This window comes from Pseudophryne corroboree (genome assembly GCF_028390025.1).
Source record: "Pseudophryne corroboree isolate aPseCor3 chromosome 3 unlocalized genomic scaffold, aPseCor3.hap2 SUPER_3_unloc_1, whole genome shotgun sequence".
NCBI classification, from domain to species: Eukaryota; Metazoa; Chordata; class Amphibia; order Anura; family Myobatrachidae; genus Pseudophryne; species Pseudophryne corroboree.
This window is the reverse complement of record NW_026967493.1, coordinates 238,584-266,471: the sequence shown is the minus strand read 5'-3', so window position 1 is coordinate 266,471 and position 27,888 is coordinate 238,584. Positions and strand designations below refer to the sequence as shown.

At 48.0% G+C, this 27,888-nt stretch overlaps 1 protein-coding gene across 1 annotated transcript; it reads left to right on the top strand.

The window, feature by feature from the left end:
* Positions 1–119: 119 nt before the first annotated feature.
* LOC134983077 (uncharacterized) lies at positions 120–27,888 on the top strand. The gene is made up of 8 exons (XM_063948772.1): positions 120–223; positions 1,924–2,047; positions 2,125–2,222; positions 2,371–2,473; positions 18,368–18,505; positions 25,223–25,702; positions 25,869–25,937; positions 26,017–27,888. The coding sequence occupies exons 2-8, from the start codon at positions 1,963–1,965 to the stop codon at positions 26,655–26,657; spliced, it is 1,614 nt and encodes a 537-aa protein (XP_063804842.1). The 5' UTR covers positions 120–223; positions 1,924–1,962; the 3' UTR covers positions 26,658–27,888.

Here is a 27,888-nt window from a genome sequence, read left to right as displayed (position 1 = left end):
GCAGAACCTGCCGTGTAATCAATATAGAGCCGCCGCCATTTTCTCATAGTCTCCCAGGACCAAAGCGTAATGTTTACATCATCTGACAGGTGACGCAAGGAAATGGGCGTGGCTAGAGACTCTCTCCGGCGCCATCTTAGATCCTGGCGAGCGCTTCTCTATCACATGCCCAAAACCACTTCCTGATAACGGAACGGTGTGCAACGTTAGCAGTAAGGCGGAGGTACCGTGTATCTGTGATAATATACTATTATATTTATACTAATATACTATTATCTGCGTACAGTGGGGTGTGAGGAGTAATAATGCAGCTCCCATTACACACAGGCTATGGTAGGGGACATTATTATTATTATTATTAAATTGGGGAGAGGGGGCTGTACAGTGATATATTATGGGGATAAGACAGCTCCTGGCACATACTGATATGTGGTATTATTATATAGGGGAGATGGGACTATATAGTTATATATATGAAGCAATAAGACAGCTCCCAGTATGCACACTATGTTATTGGGATTATTATGAATAGTATATACAGTGCTTAAAGTGGTCCTAGAGATGTGATGGAACTCACCCCCCCCCCAACTCCCCCCACGGCAACCATGTAATAATGATATTGCGCGTGCCGCAAAAAGGGGCGTGACCTCACAAGAAAGGGGCGTGGTCACGCAATAGTAATAATGCCCACAGTGGTAGCACCCCATAATACACATAATGCCCACAGCAGTAGCGCCCCTTATACAATGCCCACAGTAGTAGTGCTCCTTATGCAATGTCCACTGTACTGGTAGTGCCCACAGTGGTGGTGCCCCTTATATAGAGACCATAGTAGTGGTGTCCCTTATGCAATGGCCGCAATAGTAGTGCCCCTTATGTCCCCAGGAGTGATGCCCCTTATGAAGTGCCCCCTTTACAATGCCCTCATTAGTAGTGCCCGCAGTAGTAAGACCCTTAATGGTAATGCCCCTGTGTAGTATTGCCCCCAGTAGTAATGTTGCCTGTAGTAATGCCCCCAGTCATTTGGCCCCAGTAGTTATACCCCCACTGGTAATGCCCCTGCATTTATGACCCCAGTAGATTACCCCCCCTTTAGTTTAGCCTCCCAGTGGTAATGTCCCCAACAGTTTAGCCGTCATGTAGTTTGCCCCATGTAGTTTCGCCTCCCAGTGGTAATGCCCTCCGTAGTTTAGCCCCAGTAGTTGGCGCTTGAAGTTTAGCCCCCAGTAGTAATGTCCCCTTGTAGTTTAGCCCCTGTAGTTATGCCCCCAGTAGTAATGCCTCCAAGTAGTAATGCCCCTGTAGTTTAGCCCCCAAGTAGTAATGCCCCCAGTAGTAATGCCTCCAAGTAGTAATGCCCCCAGTAGTTTAGCCCCTGTAGTTTAGCCCCCAAGTAGTAATGCCCCCAGTAGATGCCCCTCAGTAGTAATGCTCCCCAGTAGATGCGCCGCTACAGAAAGCACAAAAAAACAAACAAAAATCACAATACTTAGCAAGCCCCACTCCTATGTCCGGCCGCTGCAGTCCTCTGGGCGCCCGCTCCTCTGCACTGTGGGAGAGATGTCATGACGTCTCTACCGTAGCGCACAGGGACAGCGTCGGAAGCCGGAGCTCAGTACTGAGCTCCGGCAGCGCCGGGCACACATCGGGTTAGGTGAGCCGGAGCTGTCTCCAAGTGGAACTGACGGAACGCAGTTCCGCCCCGTTCCAGCTCACTTTAACCCCTGAGTATAGGGATCAGTAAAGTGATATACGGGAAGGAATGAGACTGCTCCCAACACATTGTGAATGTTATTGGGGCTAATATACTATAGACGAAAAAGGTCTGTACAGTGAGAATGGATTAAAAGAGTACTGTGGTTTGCTTTAATTTTTTTTTTTTTTTTTTAAATGATGACTATAGTATGTCATTGTGTGTTTCAGGTTCCTATAAGGTGTGAGGATGTCACTGTCTATTTCTCCATGGAGGAGTGGGAGTATATAGAGGAACACAGGGATCTGTACAAGGACGTGATGATGGAGAATCACCGGCCCCTCACATCACTGGGTAAGAGGAGACTTTCTGTTAATTTAGATGCACACATCATCTGATAGTCACATATATACTATATGTGTCTCTTGCAGGCAGGACCAGTTACAGAAATCCCCCAGAGAGATGTTCCCGTCAGCTTTATTCACAGGATCATAAAGAAGAAAATCACAGTACCTCACCAGATTATCAGGTAGATATAAAATCAAAATACCAAACTGACTTTTTAGTATTTCATTAGTAAAACAGCTGTGTGTGGGTCTTCTACACTGATCTTCTGCTGTCTAGTGTGAATGAATGAAAACCAGACTTTTAGCATAAGTATTTTATGGTTTATTTAGGACGAAGATCTTACTGGTATTAAAGTAGAATATATAGACGAAGAAGAGGAGACGTATGATCAGCAGTGTAAGGAGGAGGAAATCCCTACGGGTATCGGCACAGGTGAGTAATGCACAATAGGTACAGAACAGAGTCCTATATTTGTTACTGTGTACTGTATGTTAAGGTTCACTCTAGGGGGGATTTCAATTGGGCGCAAAGTTTAGCGAGGTAAAAAAAACTTGCGACTGAGTTTGTATTACAGTGTGTATGCGCGCTCCCGATACTCGCGGTATCAATAAAAAAATGTAAAAAGATACCTGTCTGGTGGTCTCCGAGGCTCCCGGTGGTCTTCCCTCCATTCTCCCACAGGGAGGGGCTGCCGGTAGGGTCTGAGGCTGCTAGGAGGCTTAAGGGCTTGTGAAAGATGTCGCTTTTCCAGCTGCTGCCTCTGGGGGAGGGGAGGGGAGGGGGGGGGTGTGTGTGTGTGTGTGTGTGTGTGTGTGTGTGTGTGTGTGTGTGTGTGTGACACTACACAGGGTGGAGGCTTGGGGGGGGGTCACACACATACTTATACACGCTCACACACACACTCACACGTGCATTACACTCAGAGGACCAGATCCCGACGCTGTAGGAGAAAACACCGCTTCGGAAGGTCAGTAATTACAGACTAATTATACTGATTGGAAACTACTAATTGCTTAATTAGTCTTCAGTGGGGGTACCAGAACATGTCCTGGTGAGTTTTCCTAAAAGTAGCAATTTTAGGAAAAAAATCAGACTTGCTGTGGAGGTGCGTGAAAAAAAGACTCAGCGATTTTTATAGAAATCACCACGTCCCATTTTCTGTCCTTCAATTGAATAGCAAAACCCAGCGGCTGTGTTTTATTTTATTTATTTTATTTCCCGTCAGCAATTGAATTCCCCCCTAGGAGTGTCTCGGACAGGGTGCAGATCACAGAGAAGGGCATATTTTAATTTTGAAAGGGCAACATTTTGGACGTGTCACTAAAGATAATACTCATAGGGGTATATTCAAGGATGGACACTAATCGTCTATTCTGAGGAAGGACACTAATTGTCTGAAACGTGTTAAGCGGACAATCTCCCTGTGGTATTACCCCATTGTGGCTGACATCTCGAGCTGGTACCGGGTTACTGAGCTGGATCGCGGTTACTGGAGCCGTTACCCAGGGTGCTCCTATCCATTTGGAGCCTCCAGGACTCTGCTACTAGCTGCTGCTAATGCCTTTGGGAATACCTTGATGTGCTGTTATTCGTCTTTTTGGTGTAAGTGCAAAATAAATTGATTTTAATTTTAAAGGATAATTTGCACTATTGCACTTTTTCCACTCTTTGTACCCCACCACGAGCTTCGATGCTTATCCAGATGTGAAGGGGTAACAATCTGTTACAGAATCATCTATTTGGCGTATCTCCTTATATGATCTTCAGAACTTTGACACCGGTTGCTGTTAATGCCTATGAGGAAATCCTTGTGCCATTAAATTCGTCTGTTAGGAGTAAGTGTGATGGATAAATAAATTGGTGCTTTAAAATGAAGGATAATTTGCACTATTGCACTTTCTTCTTTTTCCTTGTACTCCTTTATGAGCATTGACGCTCTTTTGTATGAAGGAGTTACAATCTGTTACAGAATCTGGAATATTATGACTGGATTGTGAATAATGGAATAATTGAATATCATATATTACGGTACTGTTATTGTTCCCTTTCACTTTATTGGTGCTTTTGTAAAATTGGTAGTTGTTTGAGCGCTGGGATCTGTTTTTCCTTTTTCTATATTTAAATTGCTATTGTCTGGTGCAAGGGGATATGCACTGTGAATTATAGACCCTAGCTGCACTGTTAACAACGTTTGCCCTGATCCTTATCACTTTGTAAATTTCTTTTGTATATTCAATAAGAGTTGGATACATTCCGACATGTTGTTGTCGGAATGGATCCGACAACCCCTATTCAGTGTATGGCCAAATCCGACTGTCGGATTTGGCCGTACACAGGGTCCTGTCCTGCCGCTGCTGTCAACTGCTGCGGATGCGCTGACCGCAGCGGCCAAGAGTGCAGATGGCAGCGGCCGTGAGCGGGACGGCGGCGGGGTAAGCTGGGCAGCGTGGGGGGAAGCAGAGATCGCCGGGGGGGGCATGTCTGGGGCGACGAGGGTAGGCGCTGCTTGGGAAGAGGTGCCTGTGGGCCGTGGGGGGAGCAGAGATCGGCGGCCAGTGGGGGGATCTGGCTGCGGGGAGACATGTCTCCGGCAGCGGGGGGAGGCCCATTTCCGACAGAAGCACGTGGATCGGCGTCTATTCCGCCGTTCCATTTCCGATCGAAGCACGTGGATCGGCGTCTATACCGCAGATCCACGTGTTTTCCGACAAGTCGGGAATTCCCGACTTGTCGGAAAAAATCAGCCCTTATTGAATAGGTCAGAACCCCTGCCAACCTATTTCTGTTGGAGGCTGCCGTCTTTCCGACAAGACGGCAGCTTCCGACAGTTATTGAATACACCCCATAATATGCCATATATTAGTGCCCCTAATTTTAATATACATCAAAGCAGTGCCTTCCATTCATAATATGCCACACAGCAGTGTCCCCAATCCTTTATATGTCAAACAGATGTGCCCCTATACGAGGGGTGTGCAATAGGTTTCTGGATGCACAGAAAGTGTTATATTTACAAATAAAGTGAACATTACATTATTTCTAAGTATTCTCCAGAGGAGTCAATGCAAAGTTGCATGCGCTCAAACCACTTGGTGAAGCAGCTGGACCAGTACGAAGCAGGTATGTCTTCTACATACTGGATGAAGGTCTCCACTCTAGCTCCCGGTGACTCAAAATTGATCCCACGCATCTTGTGCTTGATTTGTGGGAACACGAAGAAGTCGGAAATGGCTTACAGCTCTTCTGCTCTTGAGCCAGCTGGTGGAGAACCCAGTGTGCAGAAACCTTGCTCAGGCCAAGCTTTTTGTAGGGTATTAAACGGATGGATCCCCATGAGATGCCTATCTCCTTCTCAAACTTGGCCAAGGTCACCCTAACGTCCACTGCAACTATGGCCTGTACGGCAGGTACGTTGTCCTATGTGATGGCAGACACAGGTTCACTGCAACTCAGCTCGTCTTCCAGGGACCGTCTCCTGCACCAAAATTCTGCAAACTACTCAAACACAGTGGTTCAGGATGGTGCTTTCTCCCCCAAACGCATCTTGACGTATGTTTAAACTCTCCGGCTGTCACAGACCACTCTTGTAGTTATAGAAGATCATTGCTCTCCAGTTGCCTCTGGTGAGCTCCATAACTAGTTCGTGAGGGAAGGGAATATGATGACTTCTTCAGTGTGCAGTGCTGCTTATATATGGTTTGAGCCTTGACGTGTCACTAGATCTTCAGTCACAGATTACAGCTCACAACCAGACAGTCAGATTGTGTATACTCTACCTATGCACTGCACATCCGGAAATGTATTGCACACCCCTCGTTCATAATATGCCAAAAACCCAGGCGTGTCTGAAAAAAAACAGGCATGGCTGGGCGTTCGCTGGGCGGGTGTATGACGTCAAATCCGGACACGAATAGGTTGAAGTGATCGCAAGTGCTGAGTAGGTTCAGAGCTACTCAGAAACTGAACAAACTGTTTTTGCTGAGCTCGGCTACACATGCGTTCGCACTTCTGCTAAGCTAAAATACACTCCCCAGTGGGCAGCGGCATAGCGTTTGCATGGCTGCTAAAAACTGCCAGCGATCGATCAACTCGGAATGACCGCCATTGTTATATCTATATATACATATATATGTAATTTTACTAGTCCAGCGCAGTTTTATTGTTTATCTAAAATAACTTCTGCCTGTAGCTGCTGTGTGGATTTAATTCTAGTGTATCACACTTATTGCTTTCACTATATTCTGTACCCTGGGTCTCATATATATATATATATATATATATATATATTAGTTCTACACAGTATATACTGTTTTGTACCTCATACCGCTTTAATTCTCTGTTTGTGTCCTGTATTTACTGTCACACAAATCAGTTTTTTTGTTGTTGTTGCAGGTATTGTATTTGTCTGGCTATATTGTACTGTTACACTCTAAGGCATCAGTCCCTATAACGTCTGCCACACAGGGTGGGAAATCCACGGACGCTACTGCATCATGCAGTGCTTGCACCAAGGATTTACCTGAGTGGGAAGTTTTAACTGATGGTTCAGGTACTGGGTGTCATACATCTCCCAGTCAGCCCGCAGCACCTGTGGTCAATCAGGAACCACCTTGGACAACGTTTTCAAGTATGCTGAATACACTTTTGACACGTCTTACGCCCCCTGTGGGACCTCCCGTGCCATTGCAGCCATTGTCCCTGTAGTTAATCCGCCTTGGGCCGACACTTTGTCTACCCAGATACAAGAATTAAATCAATCTTTGGTTAGACAAAAGTCGATCCCACGCCCCTCTGGGGCCAAGGGGTCATCTAAGCGGGCTGCTTCCTCCTCACAATCCACTAATATTTCAGATAATTCTTCTGATGAGGATGGGGAATATACTGATCTGTCAGACACTGATACAGTCGCTTCTGACGAGGAACCTGCAGTTCAGGTTGATGTTCCTGACCTAGTGGAGGCTATTAAGCTGATTCTACAAATTGATGATGATGTAGATCCCACTACTGTGTCTAAGAAACCTGATAAATTCAAACGTCAGAAGGTTACTAAAGTAGTTTTACCACATTCTGACCATTTAATTGACATTCGTCAGGAATCCTGGTCGCCTCCAGGAAAGAAATTCTCCCTGTCTAAAAAGATGCTAGCTCGTTATCCTATCCCTGCGGAGTCGAGTAACAAGTTCGAAACTCCACCGCCGGTGGACGCTCATGTTGCCCGTCTTGTAGTGTCATCTACTCTGCCTGTCACCACTGTCACCTCACTGATGGAACCGACGGATAAGCGTGTGGAGGGATGCCTGAAGTCTATTTACTCCCTTACCGATTCTGTACATAGACCCACTATGGCAGCCTCCCGGGCCGTAAAAGGAATTGATGCATGGGTTCAGGCTTTAGAGGATGAGCTGCCTCAGGATATTTCTGACACTGGCAGACAATATCTGTCTCACATTACCACAGCCTCCCACTATATTCAGGAGGCGTCCTCTGAGGCAGGTGTAATGGCGGCCAAGGCGTCTACTACGTCTATACTGGCTCGTCGAATTCTGTGGTTAAGGTCCTGGAAGGTGGACCTAGACTCCAAAAAGACCTTGGAGGTGCTCCCTTTTAAGGGAGAAATCCTATTTGGAGAGGATCTGAATAAGATTTTTTGACTGACTTGGCGTCTGCTAAGACTGCGTTCCTCCCAAGTAGTAATCCTTCTGCACTGAAGGCAAACAGTACTACTTTTCATTCCTTTTTCTCTGACGTCCTAGTGGATGCTGGGAACTCCGTAAGGACCATGGGGAATAGCGGCTCCGCAGGAGACTGGGCACAAAAGTAAAGCTTTAGGACTACCTGGTGTGCACTGGCTCCTCCCCCTATGACCCTCCTCCAAGCCTCAGTTAGATTTTTGTGCCCGAACGAGAAGGGTGCACACTAGGGGCTCTCCTGAGCTTCTTAGTGAAAAGTTTAGTTTTAGGTTTTTTATTTTCAGTGAGACCTGCTGGCAACAGGCTCACTGCATCGAGGGACTAAGGGGAGAAGAAGCGAACTCACCTGCGTGCAGAGTGGATTGGGCTTCTTAGGCTACTGGACACCATTAGCTCCAGAGGGATCGAACACAGGCCCAGCCATGGAGTCCGGTCCCAGAGCCGCGCCGCCGGCCCCCTTACAGAGCCAGAAGCAAGAAGAGGTCCGGAAAATCGGCGGCAGAAGACATCCTGTCTTCACCAAGGTAGCGCACAGCACTGCAGCTGTGCGCCATTGCTCCTCAGCACACTTCACACTCCGGTCACTGAGGGTGCAGGGCGCTAGGGGGGGGTGCCCTGAGCAGCAATAAAAACACCTTGGCTGGCGAAAATACCTCACATATAGCCCCCAGGGCTATATGGATGAATTTTAACCCCTGCCAGATTACTATAAAAAGTGGGAGAAAAGGCCGCCGAGAAGGGGGCGGAGCCTATCTCCTCAGCACACTGGCGCCATTTTCCCTCACAGCTCCGCTGGAAGGAAGTCTCCCTGGCTCTCCCCTGCAGTCCTGCACTACAGAAAAGGGTAAAAAAGACTGGGGGGGCACTAATTAGGCGCAGTATTAACTATACAGCAGCTATAAGTGGAAAAACACTTATATAAGGTTATCCCTGTATATATATAGCGCTCTGGTGTGTGCTGGCAAACTCTCCCTCTGTCTCCCCAAAGGGCTAGTGGGGTCCTGTCCTCTATCAGAGCACCTGAGTGGATGAACTGTTGGAAGGAATTACGTGACAGTGTCAGCTCTTTACAAAAGACAGTTGATGACATGAGACAGCCGGCTACTCAGCTTGTGCCTGTCCAGACGTCTCATAGGCCGTCAGGGGCTCTAAAGCGCCCGTTACCTCAGATGGCAGATACAGACGTCGACACGGATACTGACTCCAGTGTCGACGGTGAAGAGACAAACGTGACTTCCAGTAGGGCCACACGTTACATGATTGAGGCAATGAAAAATGTTTTACACATTTCTGATAATACAAGTACCGCTAAAAAGGGTATTATGGCCCTCATTCCGAGTCGTTCGCTCGGTATTTTTCATCGCATCGCAGTGAAATTCCGCTTAGTACGCATGCGCAATAATCGCACTGCGACTGCGCCAAGTAATTTTACAATGGAGATAGTATTTTTACTCACGGCTTTTTCATCGCTCCGGCGATCGTAATGTGATTGACAGGAAATGGGTGTTACTGGGCGGAAACACAGCGTTTTATGGGCGTGTGGATGAAAATGCTACCGTTTCCGGAAAAAACGCAGGAGTGGCTGGAGAAACGGGGGAGTGTCTGAGCGAACGCTGGGTGTGTTTGTGACGTCAAACCAGGAACGACAAGCACTGAACTGATCGCACAGGCAGAGTAAGGTTGAAGTTACTCAGAAACTGCAAAGTAGTTTGTAATCGCAATATTGCGAATACATCGGTCGCAATTTTAAGAAGCTAAGATACACTCCCAGTAGGCGTAGGCTTAGCGTGAGCAACTCTGCTAAATTCGCCTTGCGAGCGATCAACTCGGAATGAGGGCCTATGTTCGGTGAGAAAAAACTACCTGTAGTTTTTCCTGAATCTGAGGAATTAAATGAAGTGTGTGATGAAGCGTGGGTTTCCCCCGATAAAAAACTGATAATTTCTAAAAAATTATTGGCATTATATCCTTTCCCGCCAGAGGTTAGGGTGCGTTGGGAAACACCCCCTAGGGTGTTGTCAAAACAGGTGGCTCTACCCTCTCCTGAGACGGCCGCCCTTAAGGATCCTGCTGATAGAAAGCAGGAGGGTATCCTAAAATGTATTTACACACATACTGGTGTTATACTGCGACCAGCAATCGCCTCAGCCTGGATGTGCAGTGCTGGGTTGGCGTGGTCGGATTCCCTGACTGAAAATATTGATACCCTAGATAGGGACAGTATATTACTGACTATAGAGCATTTAAAAGATGCATTTCTATATATACGTGATGCACAGCGGGATATCAAGAGTAAGTGCGCTGTCCATTTCTGCCAGAAGAGGGTTATGGACACGACAGTGGTCAGGTGATGCGGATTCCAAACGGCATATGGAAGTATTGCCTTATAAAGGGGAGGAGTTATTTGGGGTCGGTCTTTCAGACCTGGTGGCCACGGCAACAGCTGGGAAATCCAAGTTTTTACCCCAGGTCGCCTCTCAACATAAGAAGACGCCGTATTATCAGGCGCAGTCCTTTCGTTCCCATAAGGGCAAGCGGGCAAAAGGTTCCTCTTTTCTGCCCCGTGGCAGAGGGAGAGGAAAAAGGCTGCAGCAAACAGCTAGTTCCCAGGAACAGAAGCCCTCTCCCGCTTCTGCCAAGCCCTCAGCATGACGCTGGGGCTTTACAAGCGAACTCAGGCACGGTGGGGGCCCGTCTCAAGAATTTCAGCGCGCAGTGGGCTCACTCGCAAGTAGACCCCTGGATCCTTCAGGTGATATCTCAGGGGTACAAATTGGAATTCGAGACGTCTCCCCCTCGCCGTTTCCTAAAGTCTGCTTTACCGACGTCTCCCTCCGACAGGGAGGCAGTATTGGAAGCCATTCACAAGCTGTATTCCCAGCAGGTGATAATCAAGGTACCCCTCCTGCAACAGGGAAAGGGGTATTATTCCACACTGTTCGTGGTACCGAAGCCGGACGGCTCGGTGAGACCGATTTTAAATCTAAAATCTTTGAACACTTACAGAGGTTCAAATTCAAGATGGAGTCACTCAGAGCGGTGATTGCGAACCTGGAAGAAGGGGACTATATGGTGTCTCTGGACATCAAGGATGCTTACCTTCATGTCCCAATTTACCCTTCTCACCAAGGGTACCTCAGGTTTGTGGTACAGAACTGTCACTATCAGTTTCAGACGCTGCTGTTTGGATTGTCCACGGCACCCCGGGTCTTTACCAAGGTAATGGCCGAAATGATGATACTCCTTCGAAGGAAGGGAGTTTTAGTTATCCCTTACTTGGACGATCTCCTGATAAGGGTAAGATCCAGGGAACAGTTGGAGGTCGGAGTAGCACTATCTCAGGTAGTGTTGCGGCAGCATAGTTGGATTCTCAATATTCCAAAATCGCAGCTGATTCCGACGACTCGTCTTCTGTTCCTAGGGATGATCCTGGACACAGTCCAGAAAAAAGTGTTTCTCCCGGAGGAGAAAGCCAGGGAGTTATCCGAGCTAGTCAGGAACCTCCTAAAACCGAGCCAGGTCTCAGTGCATCAATGCACAAGGGTCCTGGGGAAAATGGTGGCTTCCTACGAAGCAATCCCATTCGGCAGATTCCACGCAAGAACTTTCCAGTGGGACCTGCTGGACAAATGGTCCGGGTCGCATCTTCAGATGCATCAGCGGATAACCCTGTCACCAAGGACAAGGGTGTCTCTCCTGTGGTGGTTGCAGAGTGCTCATCTTCTAGAGGGCCGCAGATTCGGCATTCAGGACTGGGTCCTGGTGACCACGGATGCCAGCCTGCGAGGCTGGGGAGCAGTCACACAGGGAAGCCTGGAGACATAACTTCACATAAATATCCTGGAGCTAAGGGCCATTTACAATGCTCTAAGCTTAGCAAGACCTCTGCTTCAAGGTCAGCCGGTGTTGATCCAGTCGGACAACATCACGGCAGTCGCCACGTAAACAGACAGGGCGGCACAAGAAGCAGGAGGGCAATGGCAGTAACTGCAAGGATTCTTCGCTGGGCGGAAAATCATGTGATAGCACTGTCAGCAGTGTTCATTCCGGGAGTGGACAACTGGGAAGCAGACTTCCTCAGCAGGCACGATCTCCACCCGGGAGAGTGGGGACTTCATCCAGAAGTCTTCCACATGATTGTAAACCGTTGGGAAAAACCAAAGGTGGACATGATGGCGTCCCGCCTCAACAAAAAACTGGACAGGTATTGCGCCAGGTCAAGGGACCCTCAGGCAATAGCTGTGGACGCTCTGGTAACGCCGTGGGTGTACCAGTCAGTGTATGTGTTCCCTCCTCTGCCTCTCATACCCAAGGTACTGAGAATTTTACGACGGAGAGGAGTAAGAACTATACTCGTGGCTCCGGATTGGCCAAGAAGGACTTGGTACCCGGAACTTCAAGAGATGCTCACGGAGGATCCGTGGCCTCTACCTCTAAGAAGGGACCTGCTCCAGCAAGGACCCTGTCTGTTCCAAGACTTACCGCGGCTGCGTTTGACGGCATGGCGGTTGAACGCCGGATCCTGAAGGAAAAAGGCATTCCGGATGAAGTCATCCCTACCCTGATCAAAGCCAGGAAGGATGTAACCGCAAAACATTATCACCGCATTTGGCGAAAATATGTTGCGTGGTGCGAGGCCAGTAAGGCCCCGACGGAGGAATTTCAACTGGGTCGATTCCTACATTTCCTGCAAACAGGAGTGTCTATGGGCCTGAAATTGGGGTCCATTAAGGTTCAAATTTCGGCCCTGTCAATTTTCTTCCAGAAAGAACTGGCTTCAGTTCCTGAAGTTCAGACGTTTGTAAAAGGGGTACTGCATATACAGCCTCCTTTTGTGCCTCCAGTGGCACCTTGGGATCTCAATGTAGTTTTGGGGTTCCTAAAGTCACATTGGTTTGAACCACTTAAATCTGTGGATTTGAAATATCTCACATGGAAAGTTGTCATGCTATTGGCCCTGGCCTCGGCCAGGCGCGTGTCAGAATTGGCGGCTTTATCCTGTAAAAGCCCTTATCTGATTTTCCATTCGGACAGGGCGGAATTGAGGACTCGTCCTCCGTTTCTCCCTAAGGTAGTTTCAGCGTTTCACTTGAACCAACCTATTGTGGTGCCTGCGGCTACTAGGGACTTGGAGGACTCCAAGTTGCTAGACGTTGTCAGGGCCCTGAAAATATATGTTTCCAGGACGGCTGGAGTCAGAAAATCTGACTCGCTGTTTATCCTGTATGCACCCAACAAGCTGGGTGCTCCTGCTTCTAAGCAGACTATTGCTCGTTGGATTTGTAGTACAATTCAGCTTGCACATTCTGTGGCAGGCCTGCCACAGCCAAAATCTGTAAATGCCCACTCCACAAGGAAGGTGGGCTCATCTTGGGCGGCTGCCCGAGGGGTCTCGGCTTTACAACTTTGCCGAGCATCTACTTGGTCAGGAGCAAATACGTTTGCAAAATTCTACAAATTTGATACCCTGGCTGAGGAGGACCTGGAGTTCTCTCATTCGGTGCTGCAGAGTCATCCGCACTCTCCCGCCCGTTTGGGAGCTTTGGTATAATCCCCATGGTCCTTACGGAGTTCCCAGCATCCACTAGGACGTCAGAGAAAATAAGATTTTACTCTCTGGTAAATCTATTTCTCGTAGTCCGTAGTGGATGCTGGGCGCCCATCCCAAGTGCGGATTATCTGCAATACTTGTACATAGTTATTGTTAACTAAATCGGGTTATTGTTGTTGTGAGCCATCTTTCAGAAGCTCCTCTGTTATCATGCTGTTAACTGGGTTCAGATCACAAGTTGTACGGTGTGATTGGTGTGGCTGGTATGAGTCTTACCCGGGATTCATAAATCCTTCCTTATTGTGTACGCTCGTCCGGGCACAGTTTCCTAACTGAGGCTTGGAGGAGGGTCATAGGGGGAGGAGCCAGTGCACACCAGGTAGTCCTAAAGCTTTACTTTTGTGCCCAGTCTCCTGCGGAGCCGCTATTCCCCATGGTCCTTACGGAGTTCCCAGCATCCACTACGGACTACGAGAAATAGATTTACCGGTGAGTAAAATCTTATTTTCGTCCTCCAGGAAAAACAAAGGGTCAGGTATACCCGAGACAGGCTCGTACTTCCAAATCCATTAAGCCCAAACCTAAACAATCTTGGGCCGCCTGTCAGCCTGCTTCCAAATAAGACAAGCCTGCTGCATGACGGGACGGGACTCCCACTGGGGGATCCCAGGGTGGGGGTCCGACTTCTGCAGTTCGCCCAGGCCTTGTTAAAGCACTCTTCAGACGCCTGGGTGCGGGAAGTTGTCTCTCACGGGTACGCAATCTCTTTCAAGAGACGTCCCCTTCGCCAGTTCTGCTCGACATTTATCCATTCGAATCCGTTAAAAGCGCAAGCTCTACACATGGTTGTGCATTCTCTCCTGGATACAGGAGTGGTGGTGCCGGTACCTCTGTCCCAGAGAGGCGGAGGATACTATTCGACTTTGTTTCTATTACCGAAACCAAATGGGTCTTTCCGGCCTATACTCAGCCTCAAATCATTGAACAAATTTGTGAGGGTGTCAAAATTCCGTATGGAAACTCTGCGCTCAATTGTCCTGGCCATGGAACCCGAAGACTATATGGTATCCCTGTACATACAGGATGCTTACCTGCATATTCCTATTGCTGTTTCGCATCATCAGTATCTGCGGTTTGCTGTTGGCAACCTACATTATCAATTCCAGGCTCTGCCATTTGGATTGACCACGGCCCCTCGGATCTTCACCAAGGTAATGCCCGTGATAACGGCCCATCTCCATCATCAAGGAATCAGGATCCTGCCATATCTGGATGACTTGTTGATCCTGGTGAACTCCCAAGATGTTCTCCTCAGTCATCTGGAACTGACAGTCCAGTTCCTACAAGCCCACGGGTGGCTCATCAACTGGAAAAAGTCCTTGCTGGTCCCTGCTCGGAGCATGATGCACCTGGGGGCACTGCTGGACACACACAGCCAAAGACTGTTTCAGTCCTGAAACTTCAGGACAGGATCGGGTACTGAGGGGTTGGGGTGCAGTGTTGGAGCAACACTCTCTCCAGGGTCGGTGGACCAGGGAGGAATCTCTCCTCCCGATAAACATTCTGGAATTGCAGGCAGTGATCAATGCTTTGACTCTTGCTCTGCCTCTGGTACAGAACAGGCCTGTACTAGTACAATCAGACAACGCTACCACAGTGGCTTACATAAATCATCAAGGCGGCACTCGAAGCCGCATGGCAATGATGGAAGTGTCAAAAATCCTTTGTTGGGCGGAACGTTATCTGCCAGCAATATCGGCAGTGTTCATTCCTGGAGTTCTCAACTGGGAAGCGGATTTCCTCTGTCGTCAGGACGTGCACGCCGGAGAGTGGAGTCTTTATCAGGAAGTCTTTCAACTCCTAGTGGACAAGTGGGGTCTACCAGACGTAGACCTGATGGTGTCTCGACACAATCACAAAGTTCCGGTCTTTGGATCAAGGACAAGGGATCCTCAAGCAGCATTTGTGGACACCCTGGCAATTCCATGGAACTTTCGGCTGCCCTACGTCTTCCCTCCAGTGTCGCTCCTGCCCCAGGTTCTGCGGAAGTTCAAGCAAGAAGGAGGAATACTACTTCTGGTCGCTCCAGTGTGGCCCAGACGGTATTGGTTCTCAGTCCTGCAGGGTCTATCGATAGTGTCCTCTTCTACTTCCTCAATGCCAAGTCCTCCTCATTCAGGGCCCTTGAGTCTACCCGGACCTGGCCAGACTGGCTTTGACGGCGTGGCTCTTGAAGCTTCACTCCTGAGATCCAAGGGATTTTCTGAGGCGGTTATCCAAACTATGTTAAAGGCCCGCAAACCGGCTTCTTCACAGATTTATTATAGGGTCTGGAATTCTTACTTCACCTGGTGTGCTGCTAAGAATTACAACGCATACAAATTCACGACTTCCAGACTTTTGGCTTTTCTGCAACAAGGCCTGGACTTAGAACTTCGTCTGGCCTCCCTCAAGGTTCACATATCTGCCTTGTCGGTTTGGTTTCAGCGGAAGATTGCGAATTCAACCTCCCTATTTCCCTCCTGTGGCTCCACGAGATCTGTCTGTGGTGCTGTATTCCCTGCATAAGTCTCCATTTGAACCTCTTGAGACGGTGGACCTTAAATAGCTTACTGCCAAGGTCCTCTTTTTGCTGGCTATTGCCTCTGTTAGAAGGGTTTCGGACTTAGGCGCTTTGTCCTGCCGTCCACCCTCTCTGATATTTCATTGTGACCGGGCAGTTCTTAGCACTCGCCCAGGTCATTTGCCTAAGGTGGTGTCATCTTTTCACCTTAACCAAGAGATTGTGGTTCCGGCCTTCACCTCTTCTGACTTGTCCTCCAAAGAGCGGTCTTTGGATGTGATACGGGCTCTCCGTATATATGTGGAAAGGACTGCCTCTATCAGGAGCTCAGATTCCCTTTTTGTCCTTTTTGGTTTTCACCAAAGTGGCTGACCTGCGAATTAGCAAACTTTGGCCAGATGGATTAGAATGGTGATTGCACAAGCTTATGCGCAGGCCAGGCTCCCGGCTCCTGCTGCTATTAAGGCCCATTTTACTCGGTCTGTTGGACCTTCTTGGGCAGCCCGTCATGGCGCGTCCACAAAACAATTGTGCAAGACGGCTACGTGGTCCTCAGTGAACACGTTCATTAGGTTCTATGCCTTTGATACTTCCGCCTCCCAGGATGCTTTCTTTGGATGCCGGGTTCTTGTACCCGCTACAGTGCGTCCCTTCCCTTGAGGAACTGCTTTAGGACATCCCCGATGTATTCCCTGTGGAACACAGTGTACCCCGCTGCAGAAAAGGAGATTTATGCTATGCTTACTACCATGGTTAAATCTCTTTCTGCGAGGTACACTGGATTCCACAGGGCGCCCTCCCTGATGCACTTAGCTTCTTTGGGTTTGTATGGCATTAGCCGCTAGTCTCTACTCCTGTCGTGAGAATGTGGTTCTATGTGACTAACATCTGCCTACTCTTTACCCTACTACTGCATTGGACTAGTTACTGAAACTGAGCTCCTGTGCACAGAGGCGGGGTTATAGAGGAGACTGTGCAATGCTTCCTGGGAACAGTCAAAGCTTTAGTCTGTTGGTGCCTGTGGATCGAGATCCCACTCTACACCCCGATGTATTCCCTGTGGAATCCAGCGTACCTCGCAGAAAGAGATTTGACCATGATAAGTCTACCATAAATCTCCTTATATCATTGTATATATGATTGTATGTTCTATGATACTGTATATTATGCACACCAGGGTAGAGATGGGAGTGTTTTAGTGGACTGGATTCAAATGAATGGGCAGATCATCCGGTTTTAAATGGATGGGGTGTCTGAGAAAACAGTTGTTACCCAACTATCTCATCGGTCTGTAAATAGAAGCCGTCCAATCTGTGATTAATAAAAATAAACTATTGTACATTCTTTAAGGAATTAGAACAAAATCCCGATCAATAAACAGTTAAACTTCATTTTTTTCCCATCATCAATGGATTTTACAAAGTCCAGTAGTGAAAGATTGCAAATAAGAAAAGAGTGAGGAAGGATGGGGCAGTGCATCAGGGGCAATTACATGCAGGAACCCATCAGCCGCCCATACATCTCTGCTGCAGTCTTGCAAACAGCCCCTCTTGGCACGCAGGTCCCGCGAGACCCTTTTAGTGTTAGGCGTCTCTGTGGCAACAATGTGCCTTAGTCACAACACAATGCACTAAAGCCGGCTTAGCAGGTCTGCAACTTTCCCTTTGTATTTTCTCATCCACATTCTGAGTGAAAGAGAGAGTGCCATTCATAGTACAGTGAGTTTTTATTTAAAGGACCAGGCCAACCTCCTGACCAAGTTCCCATTGTGGCGAAACGCGTTGGTACATGTCTTGGTTCAAGTTGTAAATTCAGACAGGGAATGAGAAGCTACAAAGCCTTTCATCTTAAATATCCGGTGTCCCTACTCCTGTGGGGTGCTCCGTCTCTCGCTTGCAAGCTGTAGTGTGCCCCAGGTCACTTCAGTGCAAAGCCTCTATGTTGTACGTATTTAGGAAACTGACCCATGCAGCCATTTTGCTACTGTGCCATTGCACTAGTCTTAATAAGCATACTTGTCTGGGTTACACAAGGCACCTACCCATATAACCATTATCTACAGCACATAAAAAGGTAACAAAACCTCAGACTCTAGTCACATTACAATCCAGGTTGCATGAGCTACCCAGTGCCATAAAAGGGATAGGGTCTAACCTTGGTTAGAGGATTTGTGCGTGGTTCTGCTGCAGGTGTGGTTTCTAGGAGTGATCTCCGTAACGGTTCCCTCCAGCTCTGTTTTCCATTGTTAAGGGACTGGTGAAAAGTCACCAATTCCTGTTCTAAGGGTAGGCTTAGGAAGCCATGACCCATAAGCAGATTTCTTGTGTTATCGTTTTTAACAGGAAAGCCTTCAGTGGGAGACTATTGGTTACAACCAAAATCTGTAATCCTTTGTATAATACATAGGGGTGGCCAGCAGGACTGGTATTGTTATATCACCGGATTAGTAGTAAGGATAAAATAATATCTGATAAATCGAATTATCATTCTTTTTTTCTTTCTCCAAAACGAATGGCATAAAGATCCATCTGCTCGCATCAAGCAGGAATCCGACTCATGTGACGGAGAAAATCTCCCATACCGTGACATCTATGCGTCCACAGATCATACACCGTATTCATCTACTTATATTACGGAGGAATCCGAATCTTCGCCCCTTGGTGAGAAATGTTTTAATGACCGATTTAGGTAGACAACAGATGTGGTGGTGGGATGGAACTACATTGAAGACCAGTCTCGTCCCTAGTTTTTCTTAACAAACAGAGAATCCACATAGAGTAGAAAACATAATCTTGCTCTCAGGGTGGGAAATGTTTTACCTGGAAATCAGACTTTATTGAGCATTAGACCAAGGGTAGGCAACCTGCGGCTCTCCGGCTGCTGTGAAACTACATATCCCAACATGCACTGCTATCGTTTTGCTGTTAGATCCTGCTAAAACTGTGGCAAGGCATGCTGGAATGTGTAGTCCCACAGCATCTGGAGCGCCGCTAGTTACCGGCCCTTCATCAGGCAGTTTACACAGATATATTTGCAGGTCAAAGCAAAGAGAGAAAACATTTGTGGCTTTACTGTGAAATTGCATCCAAATACACACACACACGAAAAAAACCAGCACCCAAATTTGTTTTATACAGAAATTACCGCTATCGGATGCAGACTTTAAATACAAACCAAAGGTTTTCATAACATGCGATTTGACTGGAATTGCATCTAATGCATGTCTACAAAGTCCCAAATAGCATGGGAAAGTGTGGAAGATCTCTGAATCTGAGGATTGTGGGGGGTTGAGGTGGGAGGTGCTAGAACCGTGAATGGTAATCAAAATTTTGGGTGCTATGGTCTCTGCGGGTGTGTTTCATAGGGTCGACCACACTTAAGTCGACAGTGTCTAGGTCAACCACTATTGGTCGACTGCGACTAAGTCGACACAAACATTAGTTCAACATAAGAAAAGGTCGACATGAGGGTTTTTTTTGTGTCTTTTTTTCCGGAGAGTGACCGGGAACCCCAATTAGTGCACTGTGTCTGCTCGCATGGCTCGCTTCGCTCACCATGCTTCGGGCAAGGTGCCTCGCTCCACTACAGCTGCACTCAATACAGATTACCGTTCCCAATTGCAGTCCGCGTGGATCGTAAAGTATGGAATAGTCAAAAAAAAAAAAAAATTTGAAACATTTTGTGAAAAACTCGTGTCGACTTTTTGTCATGTCGACCTACTGACTGTCGACCTAGAAACCGTCGACCTACTGCATGTTGACCAATAGTGGTCGACCTAATGACTGTCGACCTAAGTATGGTCGACCTAGAGACAGGATACCACCTACTGCAAGGAAGGCTTTCAGTGAAGGTTTATTGGTTGAAACAGATTACTGATACCCTTAGTATAGCAAGATTCATATTGTTATATAATTAGTAGTGATGATAAAAATAAGATTTTAAACCTACCGGTAAATCTTTTTCTCCTAGTCCGTAGAGGATGCTGGGGACTCCGTAAGGACCATGGGGTATAGACGGGCTCCGCAGGAGACATGGGCACTCTAAAGACTTTAAATTGGTGTGCACTGGCTCCTCCCTCTATGCCCCTCCTTCAGACCTCAGTTAAAGAACTGTGCCCAGAGGAGACGGACAGAACGAGGAAAGGATTTTTGTTAATCTAAGGGCAAGATACATACCAGCCCACACCATCCACACCGTACAACTGGGAACATACGAACCAGTTAACAGTATGAAACAAAACAGCATCAGTCAGAGCCTGATCAAAACTGTAACATAACCCTTATGTAAGCAATAACTATATACAAGTCTTGCAGAATGTAGTCCGCACTGGGACGGGCGCCCAGCATCCTCTACGGACTAGGAGAAAAAGATTTACCGGTAGGTTTAAAATCATATTTTCTCTTACGTCCTAGAGGATGCTGGGGACTCCGTAAGGACCATGGGGATTATACCAAAGCTCCAGACCGGGCGGGAGAGTGCCGATGACTCTGCAGCACCGATTGAGAAAACATGAGGTCCTCCTCAGCCAAGGTATCAAACTTGTAGAATTTAGCAAAAGTGTTTGAACCCGACCAAGTAGCTGCTCGGCAAAGTTGTAATGCCGAGACACCTCGAGCAGCCGCCCAAGAAGAGCCCACCTTCCTAGTGGAATGGGCCTTTACCGAATTTGGTACCGGCAATCCAGACGTAGAATGAGCCTACTGAATCGTGTTACAGATCCAGCGGACAATAGTCTGCTTAGAAGCAGGGGGCGCCAACCTTGTTGGCTGCATACAGGACAAACAGTGCCTCTGTTTTCCTAACCCGTGCCGTCCTGGCTACATAAACCTTTAAAGCCCTGACTACATCAAGAAACTTGGAATCCTCCAAGTCCCCCGTAGCCACAGGCACCACAATATGAAACATATGAAACGATGAAACCACCTTAGGCAGAAATTGAGGACGAGTCCTCAACTCTGCTCTATCCACATGGAAAATCAGGTGCTTTTGTGAGACAAAGCCGCCAATTCGGACACCCGCCTCGCAGATGCCAAGGCTAACAACATGACCACTTTCCAAGTGAGAAATTTTAACTCAACTGTTTGAAGAGGTTCAAACCAGTGTGACTTAAGGAACTGTAACACCACGTTAAGGTCCCATGGTGCCACTGGGGGCACAAAAGGAGGCTGGATGTGCAGCACTCCCTTTACAAAAGTCTGGACTTCTGGGAGAGAAGCCAATTCCTTCTGAAAGAATATTGACAGGGCCGAAATCTGTACCTTAATAGAGCCTAACTTTAGGCCCATATCCACTCCTGTCTGCAGAAAGTGGAGAAAACAGCCCAGGTGAAAATCTTCCGTAGGAGCATTTTTGGCTTCACACCAAGATACATATTTCCTCCAGATACGGTGATAATGTTTCGCCGTCACCTCCTTCCTAGCTTTTATCAGAGTAGGGATGACCTCCCCCGGAATACCTTTCCTAGCTAGGATTTGGCGTTCAACCGCCACGCCGTCAAACGTAACCGCGGTAAGTCTTGGAACACGCAGGGCCCCTGCTGTAACAGGTCCTCCCTGGCAGGAAGAGGCCACGGATCTTCTGTGAGCATTTCCTGAAGATCTGAATACCAGGCCCTCCGAGGCCAATCCGGAACAATGAGTATTGTCTGGACTCTTTTTCGTCTTATGATTCTCAGTATTTTTGAGATGAGTAGAAGAGGAGGGAAGACATAGACCGACGGAAACATCCATGGTGTCACCAAGGCGTCTACCGCTACCGCCTGAGGGTCCCTTGACCTGGAACAATACCTCCGAAGTTTCTTGTTGAGGTGTGACGCCACCATGTCTATTTGAGGAAGCCCCCAACAACTTGTTATCACTGCAAAAACTTCTTGATAAAGACCCCACTCTCCTGGATAGAGATCGTGTCTGCTGAGGAAGTCTGCTTCCCCGTTGTCCACTCCCGGAATGAAGACTGCTGACAGCGTATGTACATGATTTTCCGCCCAGCGAAGAATCCTGGTGGCTTCCGCCATTGCCACTCTGCTCCTTGTCCCGCCTTGGCGGTTTACATGAGCCACCGCTGTGACGTTGCCTGATTGAATCAGAACAGGTAGGTCGCGAAGAAGAGTCTCCGCTTGTCGTAGGCTGTTGTATATGGCCCTTAATTCCAGCATGTTGATGTGTAGACAAGCGACCGCAGTCCCTGAAAATTTCTTCCTTGTGTGACTGCTCCCCATCCTCGGAGGCTCGCGTCCGTGGTTACCAGAACCCAGTGTTGAATGCCGAACCTGCGACCCTCTAGAAGGTGAGCACTCTGCAGCCACCACAGGAGAGGCACCCTGGACCTGGGGAACAGGCTTATTTTCTGATGTATTTGTATATGGGACCCCGACCATTTGTCCAGAAGGTCCCACTGAAATGTCCTCGCATGGAACCTGCCGAAGGGTATGTCCTCGTAGGCCGCCACCATTTTTCCCAGTACTCGAGTGCATTGATGAACTTGACACTCTTTTTGGCTTTAACAGGTCTCTGACCGTGCTCTAGAGTTCCTGGACTTTTTCCGTTGGGAGAAAAACCCTCTTCTTTTCCGTGTCCAGAATCATGCCTAAAAATGATAGCCGAGTCGTTGGAATCAACTGCGACTTTGGCAGATTTAGGATCTAGCAGTGTTGCTGCAGCACTCTCAGGGAGAGTGACACGCTTTTCAGCAACTGATCTCTCGATCTCGCTTTTATCAGGAGATCGTCCAAGTATGGGATAATTGTGACTCCTTGCCTGCGTAGGAGCACCATCATTTCCGCCATTACCGTGGCAAAAATCCTCTGGGCCGTGGACAGCCCAAACGGCAACGTCTGAAACTGGTAATGACAGTCCTGTACAGCGAATCTCAGGTACGCCCGATGAGGATAAATGGGGACATGAAGGTATGCATCCTTTATGTCTAGTGACACCATAAAATCCCCCCCTTCCAGGCTGGAGATCACTGCCCGGAGAGATTCCATCTTGAATTTGAAATTTTTTAGATACAGGTTTAGGGATTTTAGATTCAGAATGGGTCTGACCGAGGCATCTGGTTTCGGGACCACAAATAGAGTTGAATAGTACCCCTTCCCCTGTTGCACTAGGGGAACCTTGATAATCACTTGCTGTTGACACAGCTTTTGTATCGCAGCTAAAACTATTTCCCTCTCTGGGGGAGAGGCTGGCAAAGCCGACTTGAAAAAGCAGCGAGGAGGCACTTCGAATTCCAGTTTGTAGCCTTGGGATACAATTTCTATCGCCCAAGGATCCACATCTGACAGAACACAGATCTGGCTGAAGAGTCGAAGACGTGCCCCCACCGGCGCGGATTCCCGCAGTGGAGGACTTCTGTTCCTGGGAACTAGCCGTAGCAGGCATTCCTTTCCCTCTACCCTTACCTCTGGTGAGGAAGGAAGAGCCCCGGCCCCTTCTGGACTTATGCGACCGAAAGGACTGCATCTGATATTGAGGTGTTTTCTTTTGCTGTGGAGGAACATAATGCAAAAAAGAAGATTTACTGCGCTAGCTGTGGAAACCAGGTCCGCGAGGCCCTCCCCAAATTAAACCTCACCCTTGTAAGGCAAAGTTTCCATATGTCTTTTTGAATCGGCTTCACCCGTCCATTGGCAGGTCCACAGGGCTTGCCTAGCAGAAATTGCCATGGCATTGGCTATTGAACCCAACAGCCCAACGTCTCTCGCAGCGTCTCTCATATATAACGCTTCGTCTTTTATATGACCCAAGGTCAATAAAATGCTATACTTATCTAGGGTGTCAATGTCAGATGACAAGTTATCTACCCATGCTGCTATTGCGCTACATACCCATGCCGACGCTACTGCCGGTCTGAGCAAGCCCCCCGTATGTGTATAAATTGATTTTAAGGTAGTCTCCTGTCTGCGATCAGCAGGATCCTTGAGGGCTGCCATGTCTGGAGACGGTAGCGCCACCTTTTTGGACAAGCGTGTCAAAGCCTTGTCCACCCTGGGCGAGGATTCCCACCGTAACCTGTCCTGTGCGGGGAAAGGATACGCCATAATAATTCTCTTGGGAATCTGCAGTTTCTTGTCTGGAGTTTCCCAAGCTTTTTCAAATAAAGCGTTCAGCTCATGAGATGGGGGAAAGGTTACCTCAGGTTACTTTTCCTTAAACATGCATACCCTCGTGTCAGACACCGAGGGGTCCTCTGTGATATGCAAAACATCTTTTATTGCAATAATCATATAATGAATACTTTTGTCCACCCTTGCATCATCGTAGTCGACACTGGAGTCAGAATCCGTGTCGGTATCAGTGTTTGCTACCTGGTACAGGGGACGTTTATGAGACCCTGAAGGGCCTTGTGACACAGTCAAAGCCATGGATTGACTCCCTGCTTTTTCTCTGGACTCTGCTTTGTCCAATCTTTTATGTAATAAAGACACATTTGCATTTAAAACATTCCACATATCCATCCAATCAGGTGTCGACTGCGCCGACGGAGACACCACAATCATCTGGTCTACTTCCTCCTTAGACGAGCCTTCCACTTCAGACATGCCGACACACACGTACCGACACCACCACACACACTGGGATATATATATATATATATATATATATATATGGAGACAGTCCCCCAATCCCCAATAAGGCTCTTTGGAGAGACAGAGAGAGAGTATGCCAGCACACACCCAGCGCCACTGGACACTGGAACAAAATCCCAGTCTGTCCAGCGCGTTATATATCAATAATACACTCGCTGCGCCAAATAAACGTTGCCCTCTGTACTTGTGTTCAGCAGGGGAAAGTACGGGGAGCAGCTTCTCTTCAGAGTGCTGTGGAGAAAATGGCGCTGGTTAGTGCTGGAGGATCAAGCTCCGCCCCCTCAATGGCGGTACCTCAGTGAAGATCTGAAGTCTTCTGCCGTCTTTGAAGTCTTTGCGAGGAGGACGGCGGCGCGGGTCCGGGACGACCAGCGATTTATAAGACCTGCGTTCCAACCCTCTGGAGCTAATGGTGTCCAGTAGCCTAAGAAGCAGAGCCTATCATTTAAGTAGGTCTGCTTCTCTCTCCTCAGTCCCACGAAGCAGGGAGCCTGTTGCCAGCAGTGCTCCCTGAAAATAAAAAACCTAACAAAATTCTTTTTCAGAGAAACTCAGGAGAGCTCCTCTAGTGTGCATCCAGTCACTCATGGGCACAGTTTCTCTAACTGAGGTCTGGAGGAGGGGCATAGAGGCAGGAGCCAGTGCACACCCATCTAAAGTCTTTAGAGTGCCCATGTCTCCTGCGGAGCCCGTCTATACCCCATGGTCCTTACGGAGTCCCCAGCATCCTCTAGGACGTAAGAGAAATAACATTTCTGAAATCTTAAGCCACATACTTTTCACCAAGCAGGACCACAACACAAGAGAAGGGAAGCGAGGAAGAGAATGGCAGAGGAACTGCAGGACTTCGGAGAGGAGAACTGGGGCGATGACAACGGGCAAGTATGCAAAACCAAGTGCGGCCGCAACATCCGGTTCTCCCACGACGAGAACTGCGTCCTCATCAACAGCATAGTCGCCTGCTACGAGCAGATTTTGGGGAGTCGGGCAGCCAAGACGCCCCTTAGTCGCAAACGCCAGCTGTGGAACCAGGTCTGCCACGTTGTAAATGCGGTGGGCCCGCTGAAACGCTCTGTGACACACTGCAAGAAGAGGTATTCAGACATAAAGAGGCGCGTGAAAGAGAAGGTGGCAGAGGAGAGAAGGGCCGCTGTTGGGGCGGCAGACGGCGAGCCTCCAGTGGTTGTCGAATACCTGTCCTATGAGGAGCAGCTGAGGCGCGTCCTCCCATTTGAGCTTCTTCATGGTGCCAATGATTCTTATCAGGCTGGTGAGCATAACCGTGAATTTGCCCATAAAATGTATGCACTGTATGTTTCATTATATCATTAAATCATAATAAATGTAAATTAAACATTAGTACAGGAACTGGGCAAGTCTTTGACGCGTCCCTTATATGTACTTATTATGTTATTTTTTTTATCCCACCATTCAAGCAAGAGGTTCCTCCCGCAGGCAACCTCCGCCCTCTCAAGCCGACACAACCAAAGATGAGGAGGAACCTGGTGAGTCCACTTTTTAATGCCTTGGCAGCAACGTGACCATTGAAAGTTATTGTAAAATACATCTATTAACCTTTTGCAGGACCATCGTGGCACCACACACAGCAGACAAATTTAGAAGAGCCCGACGACGAGCCTACGGAGGTTGAACGTGACACCCTGTTTACACTCCATCCTCTCGACACAGACGCCCCCCGGCCTGCCGCCGACAGAAGTCCAACGCGTTACCCGTCTCAGAATGAAGCCCCCCTTCACCCACCGCCACGCCCTTCTGAGCCTTTCACTAATCTGCAAGGTGCCGTCGATGATTTCAGGCGCACCCAAAGAGACTTTATGCACGGCCAAAATCGTCAGATGCGTCAAATTAATGCCCACTTGCAAAGGGGCTTAAGACACAATTGCGTAGATATAAACGCACAGAATCGGATCGCCAATGCCCTCGAGAGAATAGACAGCCATTTATTACAGATTAGCGGGGCGTTACAGGGCTTAACAGGGTCTGTGAGGGAACATAGCGCTGCTTGTATAGCTACCATTTCCCAGTTGCACCATGATGTCTTGGCACGCCTACCGCTCACGCCGCCTTCTCCCGAGAGCAGTGCTGCCAGCACCCCCTCAACATCTGTGACAGGTACTCCCCCGAGACGACGTGGCCGCCCCAGACGTGGCAGAAGTAGGGGCATAAAAAGTGAACCATCCTATAAAAAAATGAAAGAAAAATAGTTTAGGATTTTATAAAAAAATAAATATATATTGTATTTTTGTGTATTCCTTTACAGCATTGGTAATAAGTAAAATGCTTTTTATACACCTTTTACATATGAGGTATTGTTGAATTATTATTTCAGTGATCTGCACCTAAGTATTTTTCTTCGCTGTCTATCAGTAGGCTTATATTGTAATAAAACCATGTAGCGCAATAGATAGTAAGCAGCAACAATACCAATTAGCACCAGACTTAGCAAGGCACCTGAACGCCAAAGGTGTGCCCAATCACATACTCAGTAGTCATCACATGATCATTCCCTATGGCTCAAGTCTGCAGCATAGTGATGACTAGCAAAGGATACAGAACTTATGGCATATACCAGCAGTACCCTCATCCTTCATGTGCTTTTCCATCCCTCACCTACAGACGTGCCTTCTTACACCTACCCTTTCTGTGCCACATGGCGTGAGAGGCCTGGCACAATTCCCATGGGGTGCTACTTTTTCCTCAGCTTTGCGGCATAGTTTGCCTATAGTGTACTTAGGCTTAGTGTTTTGTCACTGCTAAGTAGCAAGCCCATGATGCGCTTAACCACTCAATCGGTATGGGCGGAAATCTTATGGGGCCAGCTGCACTGCCGGCGCTGGCCCCCCCGGAAGATTTTTGGGCTACCTCACTAATTCCCTGGGGACCGCCGGCGCTGATTGGACGGCGCCCTGGGAACCCGCATAAACCATTATAGTGTTAAGCCCTCCCCCCCTGGCCTCCTATTGGCTGGGGGGCGGGCTTAACTGCGTAATGGTTTGTGCTATTTCTCGGGTGCCGCAAGATGGCCAGGATTCAGCGCTGGCGATCCCTGCGGGAAATCGCCCCCCTGCACTCCCCCCACTTTAAAAACACACCCTGGGAGGTGTTTTTTTTTTTTTTTTTTAAAGATTAAGGGGTTAATTTGGTGCAGTTTGAGAATAGATGTATGTGGACACGTCTGTAGACCATCACCTCTCTATTGCCAATAATGGCCGCCAACCTCATCTTTTAGCCGTCACTGCTTTTGTGGATATTATGACTGCATGTGCAGCAGTGTTTAGACAGCTTGTATCCTATGTTATGCAACGTTTTGTGCTGTAAGTATTTGCATTTTATTTTCCATTTTTTTATTGTTTGCACAACTGCTCTTTATGTATTATGTAAGGCGCGGTGGATCCCGTGTGGCACCAGATAAATAAAAGCCTGCTACTACACTCA

Excerpts from the sequence above, each read along its gene's own strand:
- LOC134983077 (XM_063948772.1), top strand. The coding sequence starts at position 1,963 with ATGGAGGAGTGGGAGTATATAGAGGAACACAGGGATCTGTACAAGGAC. Across the intron at positions 18,506-25,222 it reads ATCCGAATCTTCGCCCCTTG|GACCACAACACAAGAGAAGG; the intron begins GTGAGAAATGTT and ends TTCACCAAGCAG. Across the intron at positions 25,703-25,868 it reads CAATGATTCTTATCAGGCTG|CAAGAGGTTCCTCCCGCAGG; the intron begins GTGAGCATAACC and ends CCACCATTCAAG.